We start from the raw sequence: 12,953 nt of genomic DNA, 5'->3' as shown, positions 1-12,953 counted from the left end.
AGAAGGGCAACAAGATTAGTGAATGGAACAAAGGGGTGCTCTTACGAAGAAAGGCTTAAGTTTTGCAAATTACAGTGTCTGGAGACTAGGCACCAGTGAGGTGATCTGATAGAGGTGTATAAAGCCTTGAATGGTTTAAGCATGCTCAATGCTGATGGGATTCTTCCTCTAGCTCAGAAAAATCACCTGAGAGGGCATAAATTCAAATTGAGGAAAGACAGATGTAGGATAGACGTGCGGAAATTTGCCTTTAGCCAGCGGGTGGTTGGTTGGTGGAACAGACTTCCATTCCTTGTGGTGGAGGTTGATAGCCTAAATAAGTTTAAGGCTCAGCTGGACAGGTATTTTGAACGAACAGAGGGGTGAAGTGGAAGTGGGTTTTTTTTTTGGCTGATGCTGCATAAGCTTGTTTTCTTGCATCAAATGCCTCTACTAATGCTAATAGGTATCAACCAATACAATGAGCAAAACAGACACAATAACAGAGAAGACCATTTTAAGATTAAAATTAAATTAAAATATCTTCTAATTCTACTCAAAGTCTGCCCATGTACAAGAGAAGAAAATCAATCATATAATGAGTAGCATGAGTGAACAGGAAGTTTCTTTGGCATTTCCTGAACTTATGCAAAGTTATATAACTTATTTATTTATTGATGAGAAACTGAGAAAAATTTGTACAATGAATATCAAATATGTATAAATTTGGCACATCAAATAAATTAGTTTTCATCTTCACATAGAGAGTGTTTCTGTTTTGTCGTCGCTATCTTCTACTTCTTTTGTCCCACATTGTCTTTAAAATAACACATCAGATTTGCTAGAGTTATAAAAAACTATATCAAGGCAGCTAAAGCCATGAATTGCACGAGTTATTAGGTAATTAACTCATTAATTCCCAAAGTTACTGGGAATGCAGCTACATAACTGTGCGAATGAATAGTTAACTATACTGAGAGGCTAAGCTTGCAAGTTGCCACCAAAAATGAACGGCCTATCGTCAACTGTTACACTGGTATATTCAATACAGAAGTTCCCGCTTTACGAGATTTGTTTTCAAGTATCAACAAAATTGAAAATGAGAACATTTATTGCAAAAAAAAAATGAATGTTAAACATTCCAAAATACTGCATTTCAAACCATACGCATAGATATACAATACAGTGCACCCTGCTTTATGATATTAATATGTTCCAAAGACACCATCATACTGTAAAAATATCGTAATGTGAATCCAATAACATTGTTTTTTAGTTTTTTGTTCCAAGATCTCAGAAGCTGAAATTTTCGCTATATAACTAAGCTATTTATCTCTCTCTAAAAGGTCATTTTTATAATGGAAATTGCATTAGTTACCAATTCAAATTATTAAAATGCACTACACTTTCATTGTTATCATATGTTCCGTTATAAGAATCAATTTTGAATGCCTTTGTGATAGTTTTCAAAAACACATTTTTGGAGGTCACGACCAGAAAACAATAAAAACAATTTGCACTTTCCGGTTTATTGGTCTTTTCTGTTAGTGTAATCAATTATAAACTCGATCTTCTTGCATTTGCTATAGTACCGATAGCTGGAATTCCGTGGGTTTACACGTTATTGTGGTGAAATGTGTTTCCCCTTCCATGAAATCCTCAATCGTATAAAAAACATAAATAAAATTTCAAAATCTTCCCTTCATTTCTTTTTTTTTAAAAAGCTTTGTAGACTTGTTACTCCGCGCAAATCATGTTAGTTGTAATCTCACTTGCGCATATCGTGTTAGTTAATCGCTATTTGTGCGTGCCATTAAAAAATGCTTAAGCATGCTATTGTGAAATTTATAAAGAAAAGAGAAGAGATTATCTTGGAAACAAATGCCTCTAGAAACATTTCTGAAGAAGACAACTCCTTGTGCAACAAACGAACAAGTGCCAACCCAACAACAAGTGATCAGCGAGTGTGCATTTAGTCTATGCTGATGAAGAATAAACATTCTTTAACATTTGTAAGTCATAAATAATTTCTTTAAATTATAATTTGCTTGATTTTACAGGCTGTTTTCATTTATTTGGAAAAATCAATCATTGTTTAAACAAACTGATTAGTTAACTAAGTTCATTGTTTTGAACGTAACCCCTGTTTATAACATTATGTCTATGGGAAAAAACTTCTGCTTTACGATCGCGCTCTAGGAACGAATTAACTTATAAAGACAGAAACTACCTGTACAATACAACGGCTACAATGAAACTGTAAACTTCTCTAGCAGTAATGACTATATAGAGTATAAATAGAAATATATACAAATTAAATTTAAAATAACCAGAGTTCTTAACTTTGAATAAATTACCAATAAGTTGTAATAATTTATATTTTGTACCTCTAATGGGAATTGGTGCAACAAGTGGAACAACAGGAGAATATCTTTTTCTCTCATCACCAGAAGAATCATCTTCATCAATATACCTTAATGCAGGCCATCGAAATGGAGGCTCAAGTAATGCACATTCTGGTGAGGATGAAGATATTATAGTGTCAGGACTGTCGGCATCTCTGAAAATGAAAGGATAAATGTTCAAGATGATAAAGCTAGGGATTTTAGAGAAAAATGCAAGAAATAAAATTAAAATAATAATAACAGATAATGAACAAAATAAATTAACACTTAATTTGATTTGATATGGACACATTGTCAATACACTTTAAAGAAAAGTTGAATTTTCTTTTTTCGAACTAAGTTAGTTTTAAAGAAAATGCATTTTGCCCATGGAAAGTTTTAAACTAGATTTATTGGAAACTCAAAAAAAAAAAAAAAAAAAATAAATAAAAAAATAAATATATATATATATATATTTTTATTTTTTATTTTTTTCATAAATTTTTGACCAACCACACCTAATATGTAAATTAAACTGATGTTTCTCGACTCACAATTGAATTCTATCATCAGACTAGGTTTGTATTAAAAATTTTAATCGGAATAACAGCCAAATTGGCATATATAATGAAACTAAAATTCAGCTTCAGACAATAGGAGAATATGTCTTTCTTAAGGGATATGCTATTGAAGAACCTTTCTTAAAGGAAAAGAAATATTCTCTTACAGCTCAATTCATGAAACAAAAGAGAGGAAAAAAAAAAAAAAAAAAACACACCTGGTTTACTCATAAATCTAATTTAAAATTTATCATCATGAAAACAATGACATTGTCTTTAAAAATAAATACTTACGTACCTTAAAGTTCTTTGAGAATCAACATATGGAGGTGGTGTTGGAAGAGAAGCAGGTATATCTACCCTACTTTTGTTTTCTAAAAAAAAATTAACTTTGTTATAATAATTCTATTGCAAAATTTTACTTCAAATTTTATAATGATATAGTTAACATTTCCAATTAAGCACATTAAATGGAAACAACTCTAGAGCCACACACAGTAAAACTTCATATGTTTTGAAAATGAATGGAGTAAAAAATCCTAGTAATTTTGCTCTGCTAATATAAACAACCTATGTTCCACTGCAAACTTGCAAAGACAATATGTTTTCCAATATTGGAAAACAATAAGTTTTTCAATTTCCACTTAAATTTGCCAAAACAGAATATTCCCCAACCATACAAGGTAGTTTCATTAGCATGTATCACTTTTCATTGCAATCGCTTTTACACATTGTTTAAACTGTTTCCTTAGAAGAACTCAGAATATCAGTTCTTGCATGGTTTTCTTGCAACTTTGCCATCAGAGTAATGGATTAGTACAGACTAGGGATTGCAATACTGGTTTCCAGTATACCCAAATACCAGTATTTTGCACTATTTTTTGGTACTAAAATTCCAATATTTTCAATATTAGTAAAATATCAGTATTTTGGCTTGCTAGCCTTAGGTTCTAGAACTAAAAGTCAATTTTTCAATTTAGATACACATAAACACAAAATGTTTCAATTTGTAATATGCAAGCCTCTTGCGTAAAGCAACAATGTACCTATGTTTATAATGTGAGTGGCTGTGAGCAATGGGATTTCCAACAATAAGGGCTAATGATACCTAGTGACCAATTAACAAACAGCTTCCCACATTCACAGTTCGAAAGTTGTCTGTGAGATATCACTGTGATACATACAAAGTTGGTGTAGCATCCTGCAGAGGGTAGCGTGAAGTAATTAAAAGAATAAAGTTCTTGTCTCTGGATGTTTTCTTGGTTAATTTAAATTATCCGCAGTGTGTGTGTCCTGGTTGGGGGTCAGCAACAATGATAGAATGCTTGTTGTTCCTCCACGTTGATATGTCTAGCTGAATTTTTACAAGACGGCTGGCCATGCCTGCCACTCTTGGTTTTATTTTAGTGTTTCCTTTACCCAACATCAATGCAAATGTTTACCATATTTAGTAGTCATGAGCTTGAACCCCGATCAACTCAAAGAGCATGTGCCATTGCACTCTAGCTCCTGACCACTTGGCTACATCATAGCCTTGATGTTTTCTTTGTTATTAAGTGATTTATTCTAGTACACATAGCATTTCTTCAATTCTAAGGCGACATCGATTGTAAGATGCACCTTAATTTCAGAAAAAAAGCTTTGATTCTAAGAAAAATAAAATAAAATAAAATAAAATAAAATACTAAAATAAATCTAACAAATATTTTTATTATAATAGAATTCAATTTACTAACAACAATAGTACCGATATTTATTAGTAGATATGTTATTCATCACTTCCTTCTGAGCCGTCGATATCTGCATCTGAATCAATATCGGTCTATTTCACATTCGGGGTCAGATTCTTCTGAGCCATCGAGAGCATTGATGATGCAACATTTTTTAAATAAGTGCTTTACTATTCTTTCTGGGATCAGCTTCCAAGCTGTTGATACCCATTCTGCCAATTTTGATGCCAGTGCTTTCTTAATTTTTCCGGAAGGTGTCAGCAGAGGTTGTCGATCGAAAGCCAAGATTCATATTCCTTTCTCAAGTAATCCTTAAATGGTTTGTTGACTGAAACGTCGAGTGGCTGCAGTTGGCTAGCCATGACACCAGGAATCACAACCAAGTCACCATGTTTTTGCACAATTTTATTTTTGACATGTTCGGACATGAAATGCATCAAGTAGTAGCATGCTAGGTGGGTTACGAAGACTTCCAGGATGTCTATTCCACACAACATTTAGCCAGTCTTCCATAAGGTCTGCCGACATCCATCCATTTTTTTGTGCATGCACAATAACATCTTTGGGGAAAATTTCATTCTTCGGTATGGTTTTTCTATTTAAAATTAAATATGGTTGCAACTTTCGACCACCAGTAGTGATGCCTAGCATCACAGTGATACGCTGTTTCTCATAGCCCATGCTTATAATCTTGATTTCTTTAACATTGGCTGTGTAATTTTGAGGCATATCGAAGAAGAAGATTGGGGTTTCATGAGCATTTCCAATTTGACTAAACTCGTAGTTTCTTTTTTTCCTTAATTTCATCAGCTGTCGCTGAAAGTTAATCAGCTTCTGTTGAAAGTCTGCAGGAATTTTTTGACAAATAGATGTTCGGCGCCTTAACGATAATCCACTATGACACGAGTCTGTCACACCAGCCATGACTGCCTTTAAAAATTATTTTCTCTATTCCGAGGGACTTGGCAATTTCACTTCAATGTGGCTTCGTAGTGCAATCTTTTTGAGATTTGAATGTGCATTAAGGGATCAAAATTAACGAAATACAGTAACTCCACTTCTTACATACTTGCTAAAATACAAACAAAACTTCCTAGTTTTCGCCCAGTGAGCCGACTATAATGAAATAACGGTGGCTTCACATTTCAAAAGCACATGAAATCAACCATGTCACTTTATTCTCCAATGGAATTAGAGAATGCAATAACTTGGAGGTGGGGTTTCCATGTAAAAACAAAATGTGTGGTGCTGTGCAAAGTGGGGAAAAATTCGAAAAAAAAAAAAAAAAACCTCTGCGATTGTAAGATGCCATCGATTCTAAGATGCACCCCGTTTTTAGAGACGTTTATGGGGGGGGGTGCATCTTAGAATCGAAGAAATACAGTATGTGTATTACATAAAAGCATAAACTATGCTATAATTTAATCAATTGTATTACTCTACTAATAATCAGTAATTTAGTCATTGTATTAATTTTACAGATTAATATTACCCAGAATTCAGAATGAATAATATTATATTTAAAGACCACAGAGAAGCGAATGACAGGAACTCAGTACGGTTATGTCATAAATTGAGAAACAGTTCAAAAAGTTTAGATTGCTCTAATTCTAAAATTAATTTCACTGAGGATGAATTCAATATTATATCAATGGCAATTTCAGCTCTTCTTCCAGTTCCGCTCACTACTGAATCGTGATGTCACAAAGATGTCAATTTTCTAACTGCAAGTGCAACTATACAGTTTATGATGAATTCACTTGATGCACAAAACTCTTCTTTGTCCTATGAGTTATACACTGCATTATAATTTCAATTAGAGCAGAGATGCACTGATTTAGAAAGTTCTTTTATACCTCCATAATCCTCGAGAGGACGAAGAAAATTGGAGTCAATACAGCAAAACTTCAACTGGAAGCATTATTTATACTCTAGTTCAAAGACTTTCCAAAACAGTCGAATATCAAGACAGTATCGAGGGTGAAATTACTAACTTCACCTCTTCATTTTCATGTATGCATGATCAAACTTAAGAAGGCAAAGATGAACCAGATATGCTTTTGAAGAAACAAAAACTAGAGTTTGCCACAGATAGAAACATTGCAGTCCCTACAAAAAAAAAAGAAAAAAAAAGTAGTTCAAAAGGTTCTCGAAATTATCAAACAAGAGATGAGATTATTTGAAGAGGAAGAAATTAGAGGTTTGTTCTTGAGTTTAGCAACACATAGGTTGCTAGGGCCATGTTGTGAATTTCTAATGGTGAATATGAAATGTTAACTTCATCGTAATACCCGTTATATTTTATGGTATATTCCTATATGATTTAGGAAAGTAAATAGTTCTTTTTTATTAGGATAATCTCCCAGAATCTGCAATAAACGTATTGTTTACTATGTATTAGCAATTGATTTAAAGGTGTTTAAGCAGATAAGGCAGACTCGATTTACCGGGATCGATTAACCGGGACACTTCAAGATTCCAAATTAAAAAAAAAAAAAAAAAAATTAACTAGAAATCATAAAATTCAAGTAATAACTAGAACAGGTATAAACAGATGTTTTGCAAGCCATAAATAAGTGACAAGTGCAGTATAAGTTGTCATTAGAAGATTAGTGTACCTATTATCTTGCAACCCCCACTGTCTTCACATCTGTCGCTCAAAAAAAAAAAAATAAAATAATAAATAATAATAATAAATAAAAAAATAGACCAAATGTTTAGTTTTTTTGGTGCATTGCGTCGATTGTTGTGTTCCGTCGCACTGCAAAAAGACAAATTTTGTTTCGTTATTTATGTCAGGGATGGCGAAATTTTTTTTTTGTTTAGAAATAGCGAAAATGATGGGTAAATGCAAAAGAATTGCACTTTTAGTTTAAACAAAAACTTGAAATTATTCAAAAGTTTGAAAACGGTGTATCCGTTAAATCTGTAAGGAACCATTATAATGTTGGTGACCAAACCATACGCAACATCATAAAGAATATAGGAAAGCTATAGACTTAAAATCAACATCGCAAAAAGAAAAAAAAAAAAAGAAAAAAAAAAAGGGAAGCATCGTATTGGACACACGAGTAGTGCATGGTTAGTTTTTTATCTATCTCCATATTTTTTTATGTAGGTTAACGAACATTTTTTGATACAGTAAGTTCCCAACTTACGCAGTTACAGATTTACGTAAATTTTTTTTGACAATTTTTTATTTTTTTTTGTTTTAGGATTGTAAAATTTAAAACAAAAAACAAACAAACAAAAAAATAAATAAGCAATCGATAACAACGATCACGGCCCGCACAAATTGCATAAGTGAGATACGGAATAACAAGCAACAAAATAGGAAAGAAGAGAAGATTCTTGCAATTCATTTATGGGTTTTTTTTTTTTTTTATATGACTGAAGATTTCAGTGAAAGGGACACACATTTCACCATAATAACATAAAAACCCACAGAATTCCAGCTATCGGTATTTTTGCAAATGCAATAAAATCGAGTTTGCTACCCGTTTATAATTAGATGCACTAACAGAAATTCTCAATAAACCGAAAAGTGCAAATTGTTTTTATTGTTTTATGGTAGTGACCTCAGAAATGTGCTTTAGCAAAATGTGAGCTCGCACGGGGTGAAAATAGAAAGTTCAGTTTCCCATCCAGTACCAGACCAAGAACACAGACAGCGTGTTCGTGTTTGGTCTGAAACGTTATTGATCTTTAGTTCAGGATCAGAATGAAGTGACTGTAATTTACAGAAGTGAGTAGTGGTGGATTATTGCTCAGCAAGACAGTATCCATTACGTAAGGTCCAAGATTCTAATCTGGCAAGAGCAATCTGTAACTGTCTTCTTGAATGTGAGATGCTGATAGTACATTTTGATATCGGACTTGAAAGGTGCGTAAGCTTAAAAAGTTTTGAATGATTTGAGGAAGGTAGCCACTCGGCCCCAACTGATGTATATCTTTAATAATACCATGATGCCAAGTGGTATAAAACACTTTCTGAATATCTAGGTTCACTATCACTAGATGTGATAGTGAACATCACGTGATAGAGCCTTCATCACTATCACGTGATGGTGCCTTCATCACTGTCACGTGATGAAGGCGTTATTGTATGTTCGATTCAATTTTTACAAGTAAATCTAGGGTAGATTTGTTTTTACAAAAGCCATACTGGTGATCAGAAAGAAGGTTTTGGGAGTCTAGGATCCAGGTGAACTTCTTATGTACCATCCTTTCAAAGATTCTGCCTAAACAGCTTGTCAATGAAATTGGTATGTAATTTTGTACTAGAGAAGGACCTTTACCTGGTTTTGGAATAGCACAAATATAGGAGTGACACCATGACAGATATATATTTTCTGAGAAGATCCAGTTATAAAAGAGTAATAATATGTAGAGATCAGCTTCACATAGATGCTTCAACATACTGTAGTGAAGGCCATCTGGTCCTACTTGGAGATTTGCTCAAGGATTCTTTGAGATCAGCTATAGTAAAGGGCTGGTTATATGGAGGTGAGAGTCTAGTTGAAAAATTCAATTTATGGCATTCTTCATCAGTTTTAATACATTGAAAGGAAGTCACATAAGAGGTAGAGGCAGAAATGTCATAAAATGATTCTGCTAAAGCATTTGCAATATCAGTTGTGGAGGATAGGTCCTGCCCATCCCATTGTATTATTGGAGATTGTGGTGGTAGAAACTTCCCATTGAGGGGTATTTTTTTCCCATATAATTCGAGCGTCAGTATTTTTGTTAACGGTTGAGGCGAAATCAATCCAGGAGTCACATTTTGCTTTCTTCCTAATTTGTCTTGCTTTGGCTCTGAGTTTTTTTTGTAAACAATTAGGTTGGCGGTAGTTGGAAATTTGTGAAACTGTGCTTTTGTGAAACTTTGGAAATTTGTGAAATTTGAAAAACTGTGCTTGGAACCAGGTTCCAAGCACAGTTTTTTTCTTGTTTTGCTTTGGAGCATTCTTCATTCCACCACTGATTTTGGCATACAGGCCTGCACTGGTCAGATTTTGGAATGGAAATTTCTGCTGCAGATAATATATGGTTGGTAATGTGATCAGTTGCGTCATTAATATGTTGTTGCTGTACATATTGGTTGTCGAGTAAGACAGTGGTGTATTAGGGTATCATCGTAAGGGGGGGCATGGCAGCCAGGTGTTTGAATCTTTTTTATTTTTTTAGATAGCCCTAGGAGCACTACACACACATGCTTTATCTATTATTGTTTTATTGATTATTATCTCTATTTAAATATTAGGAAAGAATGTGAATAATAATATTAATCACAAAAAATGGCAATAATATATCATTTCCAAACATTTTACAATACAACACATGGAACAAACAAGTTTATGAAATACACATAAGAAAATTATAAAAGGAAAGAATAATAGAAGTACATGCAGAGGCAGATTTACAGTGAAGCTTAAGCTTCACTTGCACGTGCCCCTTCAGGGCCCTGATAGGGACCCTATCAATACGTTCTCATGGTCATATGTTTTTGTAAGATTTGAAAAAGTAGGATATTTTATCCACAGCTGTCTCTTTCCATTCCGACTTCCCCTCCATCACACTGTTGTGTTGGGTGGCATTGGAATCATGGGCACTGGCAGGATATTTTGTGAGGTGGTGCATGTGGGAATAAATTTTTGTTCACCAAATTTTGGAAAACAAATGCATTATTTTAATTAAGTTAAGTTTGACTGATTAACGTGTACAGCTGAGCCAATGTTTCGTGACTGGTGGGAGAAAGGACTTGTATTGTTTTAATGTTTCAATAAATTACTTCGATATACAAAGGTAGAACAATTGCACCACCTTGACCATGCTGCCGGCACCCATGGTCTGAGTGACCATCAGCTTTAAAAAATATACAAAGAAATTTTGCAATATTTTTCTTAAATGGGGCTTACAAAACCTCCATCTCCCTGCACAGCTATGAAAAATGCTGCACAGCATTTTGCCGTTGCACGTTCTGTATCGCCAATTTTCTTGAACAGCAATACTCTGATGATGAAAACTAAAGGTCTCTGACTTTCTTGTGATTCGTTTGTATTATGATGCCTTTCAATATCATTTAATTGGACTGTCAGTATGCATGTACAATATTTACAAAAACATTTTAAATAATCATTGTCAAATTTGCAGAGCCAGTTCTTAGATTTAACATCTTTCAGCCATTTATTAATATATAGTCAACCCAAAAGTGTTGACTATATTTTTTGCTCATTTTCAAAAAGGAGCAAAATTACACACTATAGTTTAATGTGAAAATTCATAAACAAACAAACAAACAAAAAAAGTTACCTACTCAAAGTAACTGAATCATCATTACAAACGAAAAAGGGCAAGTTTTCGTCAACACCCTGTTAAACCTATTCAGAACAGTGGTTTGCATGCAGAAACAGTTTAAGTTACTGCATCTTTGTTCTGGGCAGTCCACTCCAGTAATGTGAAAAGTGAATCACCATAAAGCAACCCTCTGTATTAGGAAGTTGAACTGCAGAAAGTCGAATTTCAAAGAAAGGAAATTGAAGAGTTCTGAGTGATTGTGGAAATTCCTATTATAATATTTTTCTCTGATCTGTAAATGATCCAGCAATGAATTTTCAATTAAAAAAAAAAAAAATTGCGGACATCAGAGTAATAAAATTACAAACAACTCTCTCAAATTGTTTGAGACGTCATGGACCATTCATAATTTGTGAATGTAAACTTATGAAAACTGGAATTATAAATATGCTTACCTGAAGGCTGTCAAAGTCAAGTTGTTGTTGTTGTTATTTGGTTTTTAGGAGCATTAGCAACTAAGGCCATATTGCTCCGGGATATGCGGTGGTCATTCCCTGAATGACCTTTCCGCATCCTCCGTGTTTGGTGGTGACGGGCTCGAACCCCGGTCTAATCAAGAAGCGTGTGCTACGCACTGCTGCTCCTTCCCACCTGGCTACGGAGGCGCCGTCAAAGTCAAGTGATCAAGTGCGAGGGTGCATAAGTACAGGTACCTTTGAGTGATCAGGATTCAAGCCTATGACCATGGGTGCCGGCAGCATGGTGTAAGGCACCACTTTTAGATTTTGAAGTAAAACACAATTTTTAATATTTTAATTAATTTATTGAAACGTTAAAACAATACAAATTCTTTCTTTCAAAATAAAAGTACTTTCTCCCACCGATCAAGAAATGTTGGCTCAACTGCACACAAATCAGTCAAATTTGAAAATTTAAATATTGTATGCATTCGAAAATTTGGTGAGCAAAAAATTTATTTCCTCATGCACCACCTTTCAAAATATTCTGCTGGCCCCCATGTCTGTTAAAAACAGTGCCGTTTCTTCTATTCTCCCTATCTCCTCTGACCGTGTGGTCGTCTGGAGCATAAAGAGGAAATTCATTTATAAAATCACTTATTACAGAACCACTACAAAGTTGGTATTGCATTGTGCACATAAAGCAAATCAATGCACACTTCTCTGTTCAGAGGTGCACATTCATCGTTTATTGCATGCAAAAGGGAAAAAAGGTGAGGACACGAAAAATAACCTTTTGAAATTCAAATTACATCTTTCTATAATCTGTAAATGATCCAGTAACAGGTTTTCAATAAAAAAAAAATATATATATATATATACCGACACCAGAGTAACGAAATTATAGATTGTTCTGTCAAGTTGTAACAAAATGCAATGAATAGTTAAAAAAAAAAATAAATAAGAAATCTACAGCAATGAGTAATATTATTATCAAAACTGGACAACTTTTTGATTATCGCAGACATCAAGGATCATTCAACAAGTTTATGGCCATGCAATTGCACATCGGTCTCCAGCCTACCGGTGTTTAATGCAATTTAACGAAACTGCATGCTTTGGAGTGACATGTTGGACAAACAACTTGTGTGATCAAAACCTGCTAATTTGGGGTGACTGAAGTAGACGTTTTACTCTTCCTTGTAATTGTTTAATTCGCTCTCTAAACACCACGAGATAAACGCTAATTACACAAAGGGTTCCTCCCACTGCATTGGTCACTTACAGAATATCATCGACATAGGTGAGGATCAAAGGATCTGGCAATTTAGATGTCTCTGGTTAGCATAGTAATAACTCATTTGTAGTCCTGTAGTTTTTTATTTCAGATAAAAAAAAAAAAAAAAAAAAAAAGGAAAGAAAAAGCCAAATCTAAGGCACTAAAATGACAACACCGGCCATAGCTTGACTGTTATGTGAAAAATTAGTGTATTGTAAAATAAAACATATTGCCCTGCGACAACAATCGGTGTACCCACACACAAA

At 34.0% G+C, this 12,953-nt stretch overlaps 1 protein-coding gene across 5 annotated transcripts in view; it reads right to left on the bottom strand.

Moving 5' to 3' along the window:
- The window catches only part of LOC150080216 (histone-lysine N-methyltransferase 2C-like), a 1,301,638-nt gene that overhangs the window by 356,412 nt on the left and 932,273 nt on the right, over positions 1-12,953 (bottom strand). For all 5 annotated transcript variants that reach the window (XM_090381514.1, XM_090381519.1, XM_090381517.1 and 2 more), the window contains 2 exons: positions 3,222-3,297; positions 2,367-2,539 (listed from right to left, as the gene is read on the bottom strand). In XM_090381514.1, coding sequence (XP_090237640.1) covers positions 2,367-2,539; positions 3,222-3,297 — 249 coding nt within the window. The remainder of the gene's footprint in view (positions 1-2,366; positions 2,540-3,221; positions 3,298-12,953) is intronic.

This window comes from Mastigoproctus giganteus, chromosome 9 (assembly GCF_048544385.1).
Source record: "Mastigoproctus giganteus isolate SK-2022 chromosome 9, ASM4854438v1, whole genome shotgun sequence".
NCBI lineage: Eukaryota > Metazoa > Arthropoda > Arachnida > Uropygi > Thelyphonidae > Mastigoproctus > Mastigoproctus giganteus.
This window is presented reverse-complemented; position numbering and strand designations above follow the sequence as displayed.